This window comes from Mus caroli, unplaced genomic scaffold (assembly GCF_978045245.1).
Source record: "Mus caroli unplaced genomic scaffold, Mus_caroli_1 scaffold_2, whole genome shotgun sequence".
Classification (NCBI taxonomy): domain Eukaryota; kingdom Metazoa; phylum Chordata; class Mammalia; order Rodentia; family Muridae; genus Mus; species Mus caroli.
In genome coordinates, this window is record NW_028227257.1 from 156595326 (window position 1) to 156615679 (window position 20354).

Genomic DNA, 20354 nt, shown 5'->3' on the forward strand with positions numbered 1-20354 from the left:
CTCAGTCTCCCCCAGGACGGCCTAGGGCAGCATCCACTAGGGACAGCCAAGATGGACACTCCCAGGCTCTGCCCAGCCGGAATAGAGAGATTTGGGATGTCATGAGCAAAGAAGGTCTCAGTGCTCTCACTCCTGGGCTTCACCACTAGGACATTATTTTCAGTGAGTTTTGGAGCACATAAGAGACAGACAAGGTCAGGGTCTCAAGGGAAATACTGGCAGATGAAATCAAGGTTTCAAGGCAGACCTGCCCCAGGGTGAGAGTGGTGGAGGAATATAAGAAGGGAGAGAGGTAAGACCATGCGAGGCACATTCTGTTGACTCTCGGGGAAGGAGGAATCTCTTCCCTACCCACCCCACATTAGGTCTCAGAGGGAAACAGTGAGATTAGTGAGGCAGAGTCTGTCTGAGTAAAATATGTCTGTGTCCCATGGGATTGCGTTTCAAAGCAAGGGAAGAATTAGCTCAGAATAATTCCCAGTATTGGGAGTTGAAGAAAAATTGTGGGGAGATGAATGAGTGGCATATGTAGAGTATTTTACACTTCAAGGATGCTGTACTAAATAGGCAGGCTGTGGAGTCAGAACTCCAGGTCTGAAGTTCAGGTGAAAAGTCTGGGCTAGTGGCTGTCTTGAGGCACTCTTCCCTGGAGATCTTTTGGAAATCCAGAGTCAGCAGCAAGGACCCCTATGGGTGCTGGGTTTAAAGAACAGAAAGAAGGGCAGCACAAACATAGAAAAGCACCAGGCAAGGAAAAAGCCCTAAGGGGTGCTACCCTGCCTTCGAAGGAAACAGACCCAGGGTATCAAAAGGGGAAAGATAAAGAAAGGGAATACTTTTATTTCAGAGCAAATATAGGAGACCCTAGGACAGCTTCACAGGAGGTGGGGTGAGGGGGTGGGGGAGGAGTTCCATGTCAGTTATCACTTGCTTTGTGTCATCATGCATTCCTCCTAATGTGTTCTTCCAAGGTTCAGACATCCTCAGTGCCTGTCTGGTCCCAGACCCTGGCTATTGCATGATCCTAGCCTCACTCACACCATTTCCTAAGGTGGAATTGATTTAAATGACTGACTCAGGTGTGGAGCCATGACTGCAAGCTCAGACAGGTTCATGGATTTGAGGTGGAGTCTTCCAAGGAGAAGATGAGTCTTATCTATTAGATTTGTACTGACAGTATCTATGGGGGCCTCCTTGTACCCCAACAGTTGCTCCCACATTCTAAGTCAGGATACGGAGCCCCCAGAAGAATAAGAGAAAAACTTCATCTGTGTTCCAAACATGGGCAATTGCTGTTAAAGCCTATTTGAGCCAATATTCACTGCCTGGAACCTCTGGGCAAGAGGGAGAGTCAGGTGCAGAGGCCTAGCTCCAAACAAGATGGCTGTTTGAAGACAAGACTTAAGGCAAAGCTCAGAGGTGTGGAGGGTTCCTAGGGTGATACAGGGAGGTTTCATGTTAATAGTTAACCTGGCTGGCTTTCCTTCCAGGCATTGTCTGAGTTGTTTACATGCATAATTCTACTGCCTCCTCTGTGAGGTAAGTAGTGTTATTATCTCTATTTTGTGGATAAGTAAACAGAAGTATAAGAGGCAGAGTAACTGGCCTATGGCCATACAGCTAAACAACAAAACAACCAAACCATGCAAGCGGGATTCAACCTCAGTCAGCCTGATGGTAGGACTTGAGTGCAGTCCACACAGATCAAGTGATCTACGGGGTCCACGGCTTCTGGGTGTGAGTGGATGAAGGCTGAGAAGACAATGCATTCGATGACTGAAGATCATCAATGGTCTCCAGTGGGTATTTCAGAGAGGGCTGGCGAGGGAGAGAAGAAAGGAAGAGAGGCAGGTAGAAATGGGACCTCCACAAGGAAGAAGCAGGTGGTAAGGCCCAGCTATCCTGGGCATTTATCAGCCAGCTGGAAAAACAACGTCAGTCATAAGAAGTCAAACTTCAAGAAAGGCTTTGATATTCTTTTCGTCCTGTTGGTGACACTGGAAGGCCTCTGCCAGGAAGACTATGGGATGGATAGAAAGTGTGTCCACTGACGGAGAGCAAGAGGTCCATGCTGGCCCTGAAATCATGGCATCATCAAGCTGTGAAATCAGGCAGCATCCTTTCTTCAGAGGAGGAGAGGAGAGCAGATGAGTGGGTGAGCCAGTTAGGTGGTGAGGCAGCCAGAAGAGCTGGAGGCAAAGGTGTCGGGGAGCAATGCAGATAGGCCATTGGGAAGATCGGCCTGAGTGCATTGAACAGGTCAGGCTGTTGCAAGACTGTAGGGCTTTATATTTTGTTTTTTAATGAATTTATTTATATATCTATATTTGTCTTTATATTTTACCCCTTTCTTTTACATTTTAGATGTTTTGAAATCTTTTAGGCATGCCTAAATGCTGCAAAGGTAGCAGTGCCATTAGGTCCTACTCACTGGCCTTACTTATTCATCTCATCTTTGTTTTGTTTCAGACAAATGAAGCCCAGGGTGGCATGGAACTTATTATGTAGTCCAGAAGCTTAGTAAGTAGCTGGCCTGGAACTCATGGCAATTCTCCTACATCAGCCTCCTAAGTGCTGGGATTGAGGGCATGGGACACTACAGCTGGCTCATTCCTCTGAAAGCAAGCCATGCAATTCTCTGCTTAAACACTGCACTGCACAAAAGCCACTTTCTTGGCTATATGCAAGGTCCATCTGTGCCTTTCTGACCCTTGGCCCTTTCATTCTGACTTTCTACTTGCTTTCAACTCCCACAACTCCCCTGTCTCTAGTTGTACATGGTACTGAGCCCCTAAAAGGAGAGGATCCAGGTCGCAGGCGACGATGATTTTTAGGTCTTCCATGGTTCCTGAAAACAAACAAATGCCCCTTACAGAAAGCTACCAGAGCAGAGACCCAAGAAACCAGGAAGAGGTTTATATCACATTATATCACAGGAAGAGGTTTATATTACAGTGATCCCAGGTCCCAGGGACTGCATTTCTTTAGATAGACGGTCTGGAGTCCAACATGACCCTCTTACAGGAGCTACAGTTATCACTAGGAACCTCTGTCTTATCCCCTTCTTCCTAGACAAGGCCCACACAATGCATAGGTGGGAAGTAGACCTGCCCATTTCTGGGATTGTGGGTGAGCTCACGCAGCTTTCACTGTTCCTGGCAATTAGGTGCAGCCTGTGGAGAGCTCTTGGGTCCGTCTATAAAGCTCTAGAAAGTCTTCCTCTTTTTCTGCAGAAAGATACCAGCCTCTCAAGCCTTTGCCTGGGATAGGTTTGTCCAGTAGTGGGATCCATGGCTCAGGCCACTGTAAAGTTTGAAGACAGTGATGGCCCCAAACTAAGATCTTTCTCAGTAAGAAGGGCTCTTTAGCCAAGTATCTGACCCGCCCAATGATTGGGAGGTGCTCGCTTGCCCTCCAGTGGCCACGTTAGAACTGCAGCCCAACAATCCCATCTCCAGGTAGACAATGCCCAGGGGTGGACTGCCAGGCACCATTGACCTGGTGAGGCCAGGCAGCTAGTCTTCCAGCTCCAAAGGCATCCAAATGAAATGGAAGTTCTCCATGAGCAAAGTGTCACACACAGAGGACAGATTTAACTTTTCTTCTGGTGTTAGACATTAGGATAAGTGTTTAATGAGGTCCAAAAACCCAGTCATGCCCACGCTGGTAAGCATCAACCCTGGCCATGTCATATCTACCCATGCTAAGTTTTCTCCTCTGTACAATCAGACAAGTTGGACTCTTGTGTGTCTGTTAATTTCTGCTAAATCTCAGTTTAGCACATGCATACATATCCACCTGACAGGTCTGCAGGTTAGATCTCTGGTTGTGAGGCAGGGGTAGGAATGAATGCTTCCCAGAAAGATAATGTGTATCTTAATACTGACAGCTAGGAACAGTGGGCAAGACTCCCAATTTATGAGGTCAGGGACATTTTGTTCATTTCAAATCCCCTAGTACTGGCCATGTAAGGAGTCCCATAACATCTGTGAAATGAAAAAACACAGTAAGTGGATGAAAAAAATGTTTCTGAGCTTAAATAGCTTGTAATTGTATGTTGGGGTACACACATGAACATGCAGGACACACACACAAACATACTATCACAAAGGGGGCAAAGGAAGATATAGCCTGACACACTGCAGGTGGCCATGGCTACCTGACTGACTCCCCCTTACACACACACACACACACACACACACACACACACACACACTCACCCACTTCTGTGGTAGGTTCTATTTATTGCACACCCATTGGGTGCAAGGGCCAGCCCCAGGCCCTGGCCAGAGAGTCCCCTGGCCCTAAGGACCAGCTCCACTTTGTGGTGCTCTAAGCATTATTGGAAGGGAGGATGTGTGGCCCAGCAGGAAGGCAGGAGAGGCAACATGCCAGCTGAAGGGTGAGCAGCAGAGGCTTCCATTTGGCCAGAAACCTCTTTGCACACATGGCTGAGCAGAGACAATGTGGCTGCTCCCTCAGGCCAGCCTCCTCCTCACAGACACAGCCCTAAGTCCCCGAGTCTCCAGAACCTCCCCTGGAGAACAGACATACCTGGGAAGAAGCCAAAAAGAAGTGCAAGGGGATTTCCCAAGGCAGGGCAGCAAAAGCCTGGGAGCTGCCCCAGGAATGAGAAATAGGTCCTGACAACCCTCAGGACTGCAGCTTTGAGGGATATTGAAGGTGGAGGTGGGATGGGGGTGACTACAGAAAGCAGTGAGAACCCAGGCCTCCAATCTCCACTCCCACTGCCAGGCAGACTCCCAAGGAGAACTGTCACCACCTTCACCCCCTAGAAAGGCTACCCTCATTACTCTCAGGAAACAAAGGCTCCTTGTTCCAAGGGTTCTCCATAGAGCTCTAGAGGCCCCCACTCCTACTGACCCTGGCTCAGGCCACAAGCTCTGCTCTGTTGATTAACAACAATTAGGCATGCAGCCTTTTCATGTACTCCCCGCCCCAGGAAGGGCATTGGCTGGTTGTAGGATAAAACAGTCAGAAGATCTGAAGCTTGGAGCCTCACAGCATCCCTGAGCCCTCAACTTACCAAGGACTCTTGTTAGAAGCTGTCCTCTACTGGGCAGTGCCAGAGTAACCCTGCTTATAAGACGGTGCTTAGGAATTCCCAAGAGGTCCTTCTCTATGCTTCTGGGACCATCTCCTGCTAGGTCACCTAATTCCCAAAGTAAGACTGTTCCCAGTGAACAGTCCTGGCTGGACTACCTCAAGCGACCTCCCAGCAACCCAGGCCCCGTGTTTCAGAGGAGAGAGTGCATGTGGGACAAATTCTGCAAGTGGAGCCAATTTCTCACTCAACCTTGCTCTTGAGTGATCAGGGTTAGGGTGATGGAGGAACCACCATGGGGGACAGAAGCAAGTATGGCAAGATTAAGGCAGTTCTAAAGAGCCAGGGAATGGGGACACAGGGAGCAGAGATGCCTTATCCTTCACCATGGTCCTGGCACATAAGGTTGCATCTCAGGTCCACCCCGGAGCCGTGGTCAGTGTCTGAGACGGTAACAGCTTCACAGCTGATTGCGGTTCCTCTTGGGAATGATCTTCCGGTAGGTTCTGCGCTCTGAGATGTTGCGTTTCACCTTGGCAGTGGTGGGGGCCTCATCCTGGTGCAGTGATGGGCTTGAGTGGGACTTCTTCAGGCTTGGCCTGGGCTCCTGAGAACCGTCAGTTTCCTTCCCAAGCTGATCTTCCCACAGAGCCAGGTCCCCCAAAGGGAAGTGTAGGCGGGCCACCAGAAGCTGTACATAGGTCTCATATCGAGTTTTCTGCAATACATAAATAACCACACCACTTTAGCATAGTCCCAACTCCCAAAGCGCAGCTCACAGTTGTCTGAAGCCTCGGTGGTAGAGGTATCCCCTAATAGTTCTTAAGCATCTTTATAGAATGAGCCTCCTGGGGTCCAACCACACTTCTGAACAACTGGTACCTGTGGAACATGATGCTGACAACCCTCATCTGCATAATACTCCTAAAGTTCCCGGGGCTAGCATCTGCCCATCCCAGTTCACAACCCCACTGGACCCTACCCAGGGAAGTTATCTGAGTGTGGATTAGTTTCACGTGCTTCCTAAAGGATGAACTGGTCAGTGGACAAAGGACCCAGCTGGGTTGTGATAGGGACAAGCTGGGTCCTTACCTTACCCAAAGACCTCTGGGAAGTGGGCAGTCATCTTGGTGAAGACAACCAAATCCAAAGGACTCAATCCAAACTCAATCCAAAGGACTGAGCAGAGACTCTGAAAGCTAGGGAGAACGGGGCTGCAGAAGGGCCAAGTGGGCACGGGTAGGAAACCCACTGATGATGTCCCTTCCTGGTCTCTGGCTCCCAGATGCTGTGGGGCTCACTCCATTCCTACATTGTACCTTGCCACGCCTTCCTTCCTGGTAGCTCTCTGCCCTGATCAGTGCCTTTAATGCCTCTGAAGCTGGTACTTGGCATTAGGCTCCCAGAGTGTGCGCTGATACAAGGCCATGGAGGAACTGGAGGATAGGGGTGGGAGACTAGAATTAATAAAATTAACTCCAGTTGAGACCATGTATGAAGGATACATGTGACAGATATACCATATTTTAGCTTTCTCATCTATACAATGAGGATTATAGACTCTTGTTATTTATTTCAGAATTGTAAATTGAGATATTCCTTGCAGGCAATACAAGCATTAGGAAGGATAATATAGTTTATAGGTTTTTTTTTTCATTGTAGGAAAAGCTAAGTATACTCCTAAGAGGATTAAGTATCCTATAAATATTCTTGGGATGAAAGGCAAAGGATCTTTAGTCCACTATGTTTGTCACAGCATGCCGATGTGCCCCTAAGCCAGGCTTCCTGGGTCTGAGACAAAGACAGCCAGGAGAGGGCGGCAGAGGACTGAGCCAACTGGAGGTCTGGCCAGGACAGCAAGCTGCTCACCTCGTGCTCCAGATACTCCTTCCGTAAGCGGTACTCCTCCAGCTCGCGGCCGCGGCCCCGTCGCTCTGGCAGGTTCCTCTGCAAATCCAACAGGTCATCTGAGGCAGCATCCAGGCAGTTCTCGTGGGATCGATGCTGCTCCTCCTGGAATAGAAAGGTGAAGGAGAAGCTGATCCCAATCTTCTGCCCCTCGCTGTTCCCTGACTCTCAAACTAATGATCCAGGTTGTACAGACTCTCCCAACCCCAGTCTGATCACGGGGTGCAGAGTACACTCCTCCCCCGCCCCCAATCTGCACCATGCCTAGTGCTCTGTTGCTTAGGATGCCTGAATCCACCTCTGCCCTCCCTGCACCCATGGCTAGTTAGGAGAGGCAGTACCAGGGAGCTCTGCACGGGGCTCATGGGCAGGATGGGCCTCACGAATCTGCGCTGGGAGCCCACTGCAGCCGGAAAGGGAGGTGCTGAGTGGGTGGCAGCCGCCAGGTTGATTCGTGCAATCCAGGAAGCCATTTCTTTGGCAGTACTGCAGGCAAAGGAGGTCGTGTGTTCCCAGGGGTGCAGTTCTATCATCTGCCCTCCCCTCACAACTCTGTTCCCTCCCCAAACCAAGAAGCCCAACACTAATGGGGGTGAAGTAGGGGGCACTGAATTTTATCTGACAGAAGAAAATGCAGGGTGGCAATAGAACTTATATCAAAAGTCAGTCGTTGGTGGCATTCTAGACTCTTTTGTTAACATACAAACAAGAGGGTAGTGCATTAACCAAGGGGCCAGGAGGAGTTGCTGTATTCCCTGGCACCCCACCCCCTATCCAGCACTTCTCTCAGAACAGAATTCTAAGGTTTCCTAGTCAAGATAGTAGCTCCCATCAGGGCTGGGACCACAGACATTGAGTGGCAGCATTGAGCTTTGCTCTAGGGACTCACGGTGCCTGGAAGAGGTAGAGACGCCAGTCTGCAGTCCGAAGCTGGAAGACATGTGGCTTCTTGGTGTAGTGGGTGGCTGGGCTGGCTAGTGAGTGGTGTACTCCCACAGGCTCATCCACCATATGTCCTACCAAACTCTCTCCATCCAGCCATTGGCCCTCTCCCTGCCACCAGACACAGGGGCTCAGTGAAGATGTTATCAGTTGCCCATCTATCCCAAAGTTCTGGACTTCTCCTTGATGACCCCATTAGCTGGGTTCTAAATAGCATTTCAACAATCAGCATGGTTCCAGAATGACACTGTTTCCGTCAGCTTTACACGCCCATAGCCTCGGCGGTGTCCCAAGATCCCATCTCCGATCTACAAAGACCTTTTCTGTCCTTCCTCCCTTCCTTCTTTTCCCCAGCCCTGGAAGTCAGTAATCTGCTCCGCTGACTCCCTTCCTACCTTCAGGAAGTAGAGGACCATTCCTCTCAGTAAGGTGTGAAACATCTTCCAGCCTCGTTTGCCCCATGGAGCTGTCCCCGGGGGAGACACAAAAAGGTGGGTTGTTGACACTACATCCAGATGTACTCAGTACCACCCCAGGTAAGAGTCTGGCACACACCCCTTATGCCACCTCCAGTCCATCACAAGGAGACAAATGAACACACAGAGCACACCACCACAAGCAAACATGTGCAATCACAAAAGACAGGTGAAGTCTCCATATACAGCAACAAAACCAGCGAAAGAGAACTACTGCCATATGAACAGATGTTCTACTAGCTGACAAACAGATGGCCATGCACACCAGCTCTCCCCAGTTCCAGGTACACACACTTCGGCACAAATCATTCTACTCAGCTCCATTCTTACAAAGCCTGATGTGTTTGTCCACTCAGGGAGCACAGGGCGAACCCCTTGAGCACCAATCCCCTTTCTTTCTCTTCTTAATGTCCTGGTCCTTGGCCAGAGGGAGGCCTGATTTCCTGTGGTCATCCCTGGGAGTCCCACTTAGCTACCATAGAGTTTCCTCTGTGGTTCTAGCTTAGTTAGTGCTCTGGTCAGGCAGCTGCCCTGAGAATAAGCTGCAAATGTCAACTCTGGTAGATTTTTATCCCTGCCATTCCTTTTGCACATGTCCTATTCTGAGTGGATGCTGCAATGCTCTTTGCTCTTTAAGGGATGTGCTCAGACAATGCAAAAGTTCAAACCCTCTTACCTTAAAAGGTTTCATCCAGGTGCTATCATTTGCCAGAACCTGCCTCTGGAGCCGGTTCTCAGAACCAACTCCCCCAAACCTCTCCCTCCTCCTGCCCCCATACGAAACACAGTCCCCTTCCACCTTCACCTGAGACACTAGTGTGCTTGTCTAGTCTTTGTCTCACCACAGGGGTGCTAGGGTCTGGAGATAACCAGACCTATTTTATACAGCATTCAGTTACCATCCAGGAAAGAAACACAGGTTGCTCGTTCTTCTGTGTACCACAGTATAGGACAGGGTCCCCAAGTAGAGCTCTCCCTACACACCGCTCTGCCCCCTGCAGCAGACACTTACTCTTCTTGCCATCAGCAATGTGATGCATCTTCCGAGCCAGGATGCCCTGCTTATAGGTGGGCATCGTGGGATCCTGAGCCATCTGCAGGAAGGGGCTGCTTATCTTGCCAGCTGAGGGAGAGGGTTGGTCCTTCTCAGGTCTGTCTGCATCTTCTTCATCTCTGGATGGCAGAGAATCAGGGTAGGGATGCTGGTAGACCAAGTACCCTCTGCTTCTTGAAGCACTAACTATATCCACCCCTCATCAGGTCTGGCTTTTCCAGCATTGCTCAAGTTCCTCTGCCCTTCCCCAAACTGGTCCAGCCCCCTGCTGCAGGCACCACCCACTCAGAGGCTTAACTATGTAGACCCCTCAATTTCCTAGTTCTCAGGTGGGCAGCAGTGGGTAGACAGGCTTAGTGGCAGGGATGAAGGGCAAGAAGGGGAAGAAAGGGGAGCTCTTACACAGCCCATTCGAGCTTCTCACTGCGGATAGACCAGTAGAGGGCCTGGAACAGAAGCATATAGATTAGCAGGTGGTCTGGTCACTCATATGGTTGGTACACATCTATGGGCATATGTACCACCTTTTTCCTCTACCCCATCCTAGATGTTCTTCTCCAAAACAGGCAAGCATTCATGATCCATTTCTCCACTTCTCCACCCATCTATCCCTGTGCTGGATACTGGAGACATAAAGATAGCAAAGAGGCCAAGGTTCTGCTCTGCAGAAGCCCAGTACATTCAAAACTAGTCCTTTGAGAAGGCGCATGAGTTACCCACATACTGTCTGTCCAGGGGTATCTGACAAGGGAGCATGGCTGAAGGACACACCCACAATAAATATTTGATAAATGAATGGATGGATGCTGGGTTAGAATTTTGCAGTCACGTCACAGATGCATTATTATGGCTACATCATGCTTGCTTTTGGAGCACTTGGTGTTCCTGGCAGGTACTTGGAGTAGAGGAAGCATTCAATAGATGATCACCAAGTAGATAAAAAGAACCAGTGGTCCAACTGTTTATGGAGCTTGTGTCAGTCGGACATAGTGCATGGCCTGTGGCAGCTTTCATTTCATCTTCATAATGACATAGTGAGGTGATCATTTCTTCCAGAAACAACTTGAATTGACCCAGGGACATGCTGCTGAAGACTAGGATTCAAACCAGGGACATTCAAGCCCTCAAACCCAAGATCAGGATTTTCCATACATGGAACTTTGTGTCTCATGCATTCAATCCCAGGACAGGACAAGGCAAGGACAGTAGCACTTGTCAGAGTTCAAAGGGGGATAAAACCCTCCTGAGAATGTAATAAACATTTTCAGATTCGTAGAGAATGGTTCTATAGGTCCAAGGGTATCAATTTGTACAGACAACAAATCCCAAGATACCCCTGATATTACCAGACAGAGACACAATGGCAAACCTTGTCCTCATAAAGACTTCCTCCCAGCCGTGTCTAAGCTCTAATTTCCCCCCTTGGAACTAGAGTTCTAGGCTACAGACAGAGAAGAGATAGAGGGCCCTTCTTGTGAGGAAGCCATACCTTCAGCAGCTCTTTGGGGAAGTTCCTGCCATCCTGCAGGCCATTCAAGTTGGTTACAAATTCCTGACAGCTCATGCTCTTTCCAATGTTCTGTGGCCGTGGAGAAATGGAACCTTTTGAACATTCCACCCTGGTGTGTTTCCAGTCTCTGGTCCTCTCTTTCTGCCTCATGCCACATCCCCCTCCCCCATCCTCCAGACCCCCTACTTCTGTTCTTTAGCTGCTTCCCCACTCCTTACCTGCCCATGTAGGTCTGTGTTAAGGAGCATGATTGCACAGGTCAATGTGTGTACAGAATCTGCCTCAGAGAGAGGAAAGTACAAAGCTAAATGGAATCTGGAACACACTAGGGATGACCCCCCTACCCCCATTTCTCCAAAGCCCCAATAGACTCCCAGGAGCTACTGCTCAAAGGATCCCGTGTAAACACATGCTGTTTCTATGCCAACCCCAGGTCCTACCCCAGCCCTATTCCACCCTCCATACCTACTGAGGGGAAGGCTCCAGGATTGCAGTAATGGAAACGTTTGGAAAACTGGTAGAGAATTCGTTCCCGCTCCTGAGTCTCTCCACTGAGCACCAAGGCCTGGAGGAAACCACTGCCCAAGAAGACCAGGATTGAGCAGAGCCACATTCTCCATGAACTTGGGACCACTGCCCCACAGCTGTTACTAACCACCCCACACACCCAACTCCTGCCTCCTCAGAGGTGCAGAAGGCCTTACCGGAGGGCTCTGTCCAGGCTCTGACCTTCGAAATGGAAGAAAGACAAGTAGGCCTCGGCTACAGCCCTGCTGAAGTCATTGCTGCAGAGGGCAATGGAAATAAAAACAGTGCTGGGACCAGGCTGAGCTGTAGGTACAGAGGGGCCCCCAGGGTAGCAAAAGCTAAAGAAAAGTATAACCAGGCTAGGTGCCAGGTCCCAAGATAGCAGCCAGTGGCTTTGCCTGCCTCTGCTGCTTGGTTCAGGGTTATCTGTGATAGGCCAAGTGGTATCTGGATGGGCAAGGGAAGGAGCCAGGGTAGAGAAGAGTTATTTCAAGGGAGACTGAGAACAAGCAGAGCTAGCTAAGTAGAGAGGTGGGCTAGGGAGGAACCAGAACAGAGATAAGGGGACAAGCAGTAATAAGGCTGGAGGAAAAGTAGGGATATTGGTCAGGGGACGGACAAGAGTGGATGGCCAGTGGAGAACACCCATGGGAAACTCAAAAGTCCCTTACTTCTTGCGTAGGTGGGCAGCTACTTCAGACTTCCGAAAACCATTCAGTTGATAGAGGCGCAGGGCTAGGTTCCTTGCTCCCTTGTCATTTCTGATGTTATTAGCCAGCTTCTCTCTAGATGATGATGGCCTCCAGCCTTCCTCTGGAGATTGAGCTTGGGGAATGGGGCTCTCAGGAAGCCTAGAAAAGTTCATTTGTGTCTTCACACTTGTGGTGCACATGAACATCAAGTGTTCTCCAAGACCATGGGAAGAAATGGCCGAGCTCAGGGTTAGAACTATGACTCTTGGGACCTGGAGAAGCTGAACCCAGGTCCTCAGAATGGAGATACATGTTCAAAGCCAGCCTGGCCTGGCCTAGGCTAGGACCAGGAGATCTCAGAGAAGAGTTAGAGAAACAAGAGCCACAGGAGTGGAGCCAAGCTGGTGCCACATTTCCCTAGGTACCCACAAAGATTCTTCAAGCTTATCTCATCTGGAGTGGCAGGGAGAGTCTTTGAGGTCTTCAGTGCTGTGCTGCCCACCCATGATGAGGTAATATGCTGGCTAGTTTTATGTCTGCTTAGCACAAGTCATCTGAAAGGAGGGGACCTTACTTGAGAGCAATGCCCCCATAAGAACCAGCTGTAAGATATTTTCTTTATTAGTGATTGATGGGGGGGGGGCAGCCCAGGCTGAGTAGTGCCATCCTTGGGCTAGTGGTTCTGTGTTCTACAAGAAAGGAGGAGGAGTAAGGCTGTGGAAGCTAGTTGGTTATCATGGCTTCTATATCAACTCTTGTCTCCAGGTTCCGGTCCTATTTGAGTTCCTGTCCTGACTTTCTTTGATGACAAACAGTGCTGTGGAAGCCAGATAAACCCTTTCCTTCCCAAGTTTCTTTGGTCATGTTGTTTCATCACAGGACTAGAAACCCTAACTAATACAGGTAGGATTATTTCCCTCATCTGCAATTATCCATATGTCTCTATTCCCCAGCCTCAGCCCCAAACCTAACTCTTAGTTCTAGAGTCACATAAGATGCAAGGTGTGAGGATTAGGTTGAGAACAGGGAGCCAGGCTGGCTTTAGGAATGGCAAAAACTAGGGGAATCGGTGGAAGTCTCTGATTTACCCCTTCCTCTGCCTTACAGCTCATACCATAAGACTGGCTGGTGACCCAGGCAAGCCATACCACGAGGAACACCTAAAAGTAAGATTCTCAATCCCAGCCCTACCTGACTCATGTTCCCCTGAAACCTTACAACCAATGCCAGATATCTGTTACCTAAATTACCAGCTTGAATAGGTGTAGGTCAGGTAGGCTAACTTGAGAAACAGTCACTGAGAAGTGGCTAATTATTGGAGTTCACCCAACAGCTTCCTTCACACTAACAAGTGGGCCAGTAGGTCAGTGCATCACCACTGGTAACCCCCCGTTTCCTAAGCCTCCTCCACCTCTCATCCCTCAATGGGACAAAAATACAACAGTCACTGAAAAGTGAAATTCAAAATGCTAGGATTCATGAGGTCCATGAAGGCAATGCTAGCAGTCTGTAGAAATCACCAGGGAAATGGTGATGGGGATGGTCGAGTCCAATGATGGAGAGATAAAAAAAAACAAAACAAAACAGGTGCTCATCACATTTAAAGAGGATCTAAATATGCCAATAAAGGGAGTTCTAAAATCTGATTTAACAAATGACTCAGTCGATAGTGTTGCTGTTAAAACTATGTCCAGCCTGTTTGGGAACTGTATACTGCTAATCAGTGAATCATATGCTACATGCGTTGTAGCTCCATAAAGCTATATTTAAAAAAATGACTTCATGCTCGTATTATGAAAAGCCAGGTATAAATGAGTGAGGTCAAGGAAATCAGAATTTGTGCATACTGTTAAGTATAATTTAAATGTTTTACTTAGACCACACCTGCTGTCATTTACCCTGGGAAAGTCCAAGTTAGACGTGGTTTTTCCTTCATTTTCTCTGAAGAGCTTGCCGTTTTAGGTGAATTGACTTGCTTTGGCCTGGGATTGGGTTTGCTTTCATCTTTGGTACAATGAACCTCCCTTTCAGATTGCAGGTCTTCTTTGGGTTCCTAGCCTCTGAGAGCTCCTGGACAACTAAGTTTCCAGATTTATGAAGAAGAGGGCTCTTTGATTTGTGACACCAACTAACGTTCTGTTGCTACCACCCAAGGATCCTGAAAATGGGAACAAGGTTCACCCTGTAGTTGCCACTATTAGGTCCATGGTCTAACCCCAACTGGCTCCAGTTAGTCTCTTTAATATGACTCTGATTCAGAATCACCCAGAAGAGAAACCCTTTCCCCATTGAGAGTCAGAAGGGCTGAAAGCCTTGAGGTAGTATACTGGGGAAGGTAGTCACCTCAGAAGGTTTTGTTATGGACCTGTTCCTACCTATGACTAAAGTTCTGAGGTTACCACAGTTCCTGGTTATGGGCTCCAAGATATAGTATCTCTGACCCAGTCAAGTCTCCTCCTGCTGAGATTCCAGGCAGCAACCAGGCCTAGCACTTCAGTGAATTTCTCCCATTGACTTCAAGTTCAAAAACAATCTGTGATCTCTACTTACTAGCATCTATGTACAGTCTTCTAAGCTTCACAGGGCTCCAGTCAGCCCCCAAACTTCTTCTGGTCTTCCTCTCCTGGTGTCTAGCTGGGGAAGTTGATGATTCTGCTTCGGTATATTTAAGTCTTGACTCTCTGTAACTCTCTGTTCTTTTTGTTTTTAAACATTCAAGCCTTTTGAAACTATATATATATATATATATATATATATATATATATATATGTATATATATATAAAATATTTACATATATATAAAATATTTACATATATATATATATGAAATAAGCATTAGCACATTAAATTCAATGTCCATTTCTCATGCTCTACCCAAAGCAGGGTATTCTTATCACAACACAACTATAAGCCAAGGAGCCAGTTGTATTGAGACTCACCCTTCTGTAGAAGCCAAGTGAACATGGTGTTGGTTAGCTGAAGCATCTTCACTTCTGGATGTATCTTCACATTCTGCCTCCTGCCTCAGGCTTGGGACCTCCTCTGTCTCCTCTTCCTTTAGGGAGCTCAACTCTGATTTATCCTTCTGGAGAAGGTGTGAGGCATCTTGTGGCCACTTGGGGCTGCTATCCTGGGAAGATACTGGGCTGGGCTGGGGTCCAGAGCCTCTACCCTCAGATTCTGGGCAGTTAGGCTCCAGTAAAGAGGCTTGGCTCCCCCAGGGGGCCAAAGTGCAGAACACGGGCTCCTGGAAACAGCCAGCATCCCTCTCACCTGAGGAACAGCAGAAATGAGCATGCTCAGGATTGGAGACAGGAAAACAGCTGCCTGCTGCCTTCAGACCTCCTTCCTTCAGGTACCTCCCTGGCACTAGGCAGGATGTTATGTCCTGCTATAGACACTGATATCCCCCTGTCTATCTGGTGGCAGAGTCCTGGACACCAGTTCCCTAGATAGCTAAGGTTTTAGGACCTGCTGGGCCAGTAAGACCCAGGCATTGGGAATGCTGTGTCTTGTGTATAGCTCTTCATTTTATAAGCATTGGAAAGCTCATTTTATGTATGAAGACACAGAAGAATTAATCCTAAACACCTCCGACTCCAACACAGTACAATGAATCCAACAAGGACCTTTGTCTCCACTCTGAATCCCAAAGACCCTCCCCGCTCAGTTTCCCAGATCCCCACACTGGGTCTCACCTCTGTTCTGGGAGATAAGAGTTTCCTGGGACCTGGAAGGATCTTCTGTCTGCAGGTCCTCAAGTATGGGTTGAGTCAGGTCAGAAAGGCTTTGGGATGTCTGTGAGCCCTGGAGACAAGAGCAATGAACAAAGAAGAGTGGAAAGAGCTGAAGTGAATTACATGGAGACTGAATGGAAGCCCCTCCCTCCTAGGGGCCCTTTCTCCCAGAGCCCATGGACAACAGTCTGGGTCCTCAGTTCAGAAAAGGAATGGTAGATAGAAGAAGCTCCACAGTCCAGGAGCCTTGGAAATCCGTGGGTTCATGGTACTTCACAGACTGAGAAGTTAGGTTCAGGGGGAAGAGAATTACCCAAGGCTGTACAGGATGTGTTGTGGCAGGTCTAAGGTCAAATTCAAAGTTTTCTGATTCTTGGATCAATTCATGGTCTACAAAGAGTGCTTTAGGTGAGCCATGGCCAAGATCATCTTCACAAGAAGTCTGAAATAAGAAACTTGCGAAATCATTCCGGGCTCCTTCCCACTCCCCTTCTCACAAGTTGCTCAGTTGGCCCTGCCTGGACAGAGTTCCCAGGCTTCCCTTGAAAGACCCAGAACCTTAGAAGGAGGTCCTCAGACAGGCATCTCCAAAGAACGGCAGTCCTTTAGCCACCATTGTTTTTTGGGAGTGGAAAGATTAGAAGGTTACAGCTTTCTGTCATTTTGAATTCTCTTTATCTCTAAAGCAGAGTATTCCTGGGAAAACTGTCCCCCCTGACTGTCTCACATAACTTGTGACAAACCCTGATTGATGTCAAGGCTCCTATGCCATTGTCCTGACAAGGGTCTGATCTACTGACCCTGCACAACAGGAAAATGAAGGATCCTGAGCTAAAAGAAACAAGATGTTCAAATCTCTCGAAAGAGTGGACTCCTAAAATAGACAGCTCTCTGGTGTGACAAAGGTTAGGTTACTCTGTGATATCTGGGGATGCCTAGGAGGTAGGAGAGAAGATCCCAGAATGTCTTGGAACACAATGAAGGGAGAAGATGCCTGTTCTCTGAGCCAGTCTATCTAGTCTTAGCTCCTTGGAGCTGGTGACATAGAGATTCCTGGGCTCACATGCATCTGAGTTCCAAATGACATTAATGTACTGATAAAATTTCCCATTATTCTTAAGTCTATATGAATCAATCTTTGTCTGTGAGAGTATATATATATGTGTGTGTGAGAGTATGTATGCATGTGTGTGTGTAAGAGAGAGAGTATATATGTGTGTCTGTGTGCCTGTGTCTCTCCATCTCTATTTCTCTCTCTCTCTCTCTGTCTCTCTGTCAGTCTCTCTCTGTCTCTCTCTCTCTCTCTCTCTCTCTCTGTTGCTTTCACCTGAGCATGTCCAACATGTGGAAGATAGAGGTAATGACCTCCTCTGTTGCTCTCCACCTTATTTTTTCAGATGAAGTATCTCTTACTATGCCCAGGGCTTGCTACTTTGGCTAGACTGCCTGGCCATTGAGATCCTGGGATCCCCATTTCCACTCTTTTCCCTGCAGTGTTGGGTTTCAGGTGTACATTGACACACACAGCTTTTATATGGGTTCCAGGGACCTAAACTCAGATCCCCAAGCTGGCACAGCAAGTACTTTACCCACTGAGCCATCTCCCCAGACACACACACACACTGGTCAGTTTGCTGTTCTATTAGCTCAGATCCCCCAAAATTCTACCTTCTGAACAGTGTCCTGTGCCTCCCGAGGAAGGCCCTTCCTGCTATGTCCCCAGCACAGTCCTCAGCTGACTTCCTCAGCTAACTTACCTCACTCTCCTGAGCAGGAGGTACCGTGGGATCCCCTTCAGTGGATCCTAAGGCCAAGCAGGGGTGCATCTTATAGGAAGGCACAGGGAATGGAGGGGTGGAACACCCACCATGGTCAGCAGTGTCACTCCCCAAATCCAGCTCATTTTCTTGCCTCCAGAGCCCTGTGCCTTTTTGGAGAGGAGAATCCACAGTTTGAGGGCTCTGATGCCAGGTCTTCATGTCTGGGTGGGAATTCGGGTACCCCCAGGAAAAGCATTCTCCTTCAGTGCTGGTGTCTGAGCAAGGGCTCTCCAGGAAGAGGGGATTATCAAAGAAGATACTGTCCTCCTCAGCACCCCACTCTAGGGAGGAGCCTGGAATTTTCTCCCTTGGCCAGGTCTGGTTCTCCTCCTCAGGCCCACTGCTGTCACCTCCAGAGTCTTCATCCTTCTCGGGTCGGCTGGGGCTCAGACCTTCATCTCCAAGGAGGTCCTTAGAGGGTGGTGGGATACAGCACCTGAGTTCTGCTCTGAGTCCCTCTGTTTTCTCCAGCTCCTCCTCCAGGTCCAGGACACACATCTGGGCCTGCAGGATGCCAGCCCAGAATACCACCTGGGTGGATGAGCTCTGGTTTTGCTGTGGACTCCCCAAAGAGCTGTTGTCCTCCAGTGACCTCAGTGATGCTGGGGCCTGCCTAGCCTCTGCCTGCACCAAGAAGTTTTCTAGGTGAGTGGATTCCACACCAGAGTTAACATGAGGAGCATCATGTCTGGCAGATTCTGGGGGGTCAAACGGACAGGTATGTTCCTGGCAAGGTTCAGAAGGGCCTGGATGGCCATGTATTTCACTTGGATACGCTTCTGGACAGGGTTGTAAGTTGTCTTCCAAGCAAATATTGAGACATTCCATGGGTCTGAGGTGGTCCCCCATCATCCGCAGAGTGATGGTTGAGCAGAAGCCCTTGGTAGCATCTGTTTTCACAATCCCATCTCACAAATTAGTAGGTGCACAAGTCAAGGTGGAAATCCATATCTAGCCTGTAAATGCCCAAAGTGAGTGCATTTGAGAGGGTCCATAATCCATTCAAGTTCTGTGTCCAAAGTGCTAGACACATTCAGAATCCACACCTGGGGCATCTACTAAAAGACACTTCTACCCTGTGAGTCCTGCTATGGGGAAGGGGTACCAGACATGTCCTGTGAACTCACAACTTCAAACTGGCATCAGAATGGCACTTGTTCCAAAGACACCCATCAGTTGGCTGAAGGGTTACAATGTGGCTCAGCACAAAAAGGATGCATGGGTCATATCAGGCCTTTATCTTGGAATTGGGGAATGGAGAGACAGAAGTAGGTGTAGCAGGAACAGCTAGAGCACCTAATGACATCATGGGAGCAGCAGAACTTGAAAAAGAGATGAAGCCAGAGTGTGCAAGACCCAGGCACAGGTTATAGAGGCAACGAGAAAGGAAGATGCTCATAGGAGCACCAGGCACCAAGAGAACAAGGCCACAGCCTGCCTGCTTGTTCAGAGCATGGGTCCTATTTGTGGGCCTGCACCATTCACAAGGCTAGGTCATAAATCTGCTTCCTTATGTGCTATGCACAGTGGTGCAATGAAAGGCAGAAGCCCTACACTGTTCCCTGCTCACTCAGCCTTGTGAAAGGCAAGCTCCAGCCCTCTGCCCCACCAAGGAGCATAGTGCTTGTTTCATGAAGTGGAGAGTCTTGACTTCCAGAGTGGGGGAGACCAGAAAGTAATAGCCACGTGTGCTTTCTTGCATTGCTTCCAATGCAAAGAAACTTTCTGGTACATCATTCCCTCTGCTGGTGGAGGTGGGCCCTCATCTGATGCAGCCAAGGAAATGTAGGAATGTTGCTGAGAAGCACGAGTGCCCACCATCTGTGTGAAATGCAAGCTTACATGGCTGCCAAAATGGCCCTGATTCCTCTTAGTGACTGGCTTGTTTTAATCTACTGCACACTGACACCTATGATGTGCCTGCCCTGTTTCCCTCTTGTGCCAGCCCCAGGAAGTGCAGAGCTAAGTACATGAATGCATGACATGTCTTTCCAGCACTAAACACACCCTGGTTTTGTCAAATATCTCCTTATGTCTTACTTTCTTGAAAGACTATAGGTGTGCCTGAAAACTCCAGACATACATGGAGAACAGCACCAACAAGCATGTGAGCTGAGTTCCCAATCTACAGCTCTAGGTGACTCTCATGCAGCCAAGAATGACAGCCCTGCCTATGTCTAAGGAACTATGCTCCTCTTCACTAACACACATTCTGGCACCTGGAAGATGACTGTGCACTTGCCTTTCTGTCACACAGACAAGGAAGCCAGAGTCTGAGTCTTAATGACTCACAGCTGGAAAGGAACCCCAGGTCTGACTTTAGACTTCTTGCCTTTCAATGCATGACTTTCGCATCCCTCTCTGCTGAGGGAACTTCTCCTGTGTTGCAGGGGGTGCTGCCCAGTTGGTCTCCCCTAGCACCACCTCTTCAGAGCCTTCCTCAGGCTTCAAACCTAAAACTGTGTTCCTAGATCCTAGATCCTAGGCAAGTGGTAAAGTGGGCGGGATGGTCTTAACTGAAACCCATAGAGATGGTTCAATTCCTCCATGCTAAGCAATAGAACGTGTGGGGTGAATGAATAACCAGAGGCCTTTGAGTCACCTCTCCTCAGCACTAAGAGC

The 20354-nt window shown here is 48.6% G+C and overlaps 1 protein-coding gene across 4 annotated transcripts in view; it reads right to left on the minus strand.

Annotated features, from left to right (window-relative positions):
• Positions 1 to 2467: 2467 nt before the first annotated feature.
• The window catches only part of Psd4 (pleckstrin and Sec7 domain containing 4), a 42787-nt gene continuing 24900 nt past the window's right edge, over positions 2468 to 20354 (minus strand). For all 4 annotated transcript variants that reach the window (XM_029474670.2, XM_029474668.2, XM_029474669.2 and 1 more), the window contains 16 exons: positions 17670 to 18688; positions 16226 to 16354; positions 15874 to 15982; positions 15115 to 15448; positions 12155 to 12334; positions 11660 to 11740; positions 11421 to 11533; positions 11174 to 11232; positions 10935 to 11024; positions 9848 to 9891; positions 9404 to 9564; positions 8311 to 8381; positions 7863 to 8026; positions 7315 to 7459; positions 6935 to 7078; positions 2468 to 5783 (listed from right to left, as the gene is read on the minus strand). In XM_029474670.2, the coding sequence (XP_029330530.1) occupies positions 5526 to 5783; positions 6935 to 7078; positions 7315 to 7459; positions 7863 to 8026; positions 8311 to 8381; positions 9404 to 9564; positions 9848 to 9891; positions 10935 to 11024; positions 11174 to 11232; positions 11421 to 11533; positions 11660 to 11740; positions 12155 to 12334; positions 15115 to 15448; positions 15874 to 15982; positions 16226 to 16354; positions 17670 to 18584 (2997 nt within the window). In that variant the 5' untranslated portion in view covers positions 18585 to 18688 and the 3' untranslated portion in view covers positions 2468 to 5525. The remainder of the gene's footprint in view (positions 5784 to 6934; positions 7079 to 7314; positions 7460 to 7862; positions 8027 to 8310; positions 8382 to 9403; positions 9565 to 9847; positions 9892 to 10934; positions 11025 to 11173; positions 11233 to 11420; positions 11534 to 11659; positions 11741 to 12154; positions 12335 to 15114; positions 15449 to 15873; positions 15983 to 16225; positions 16355 to 17669; positions 18689 to 20354) is intronic.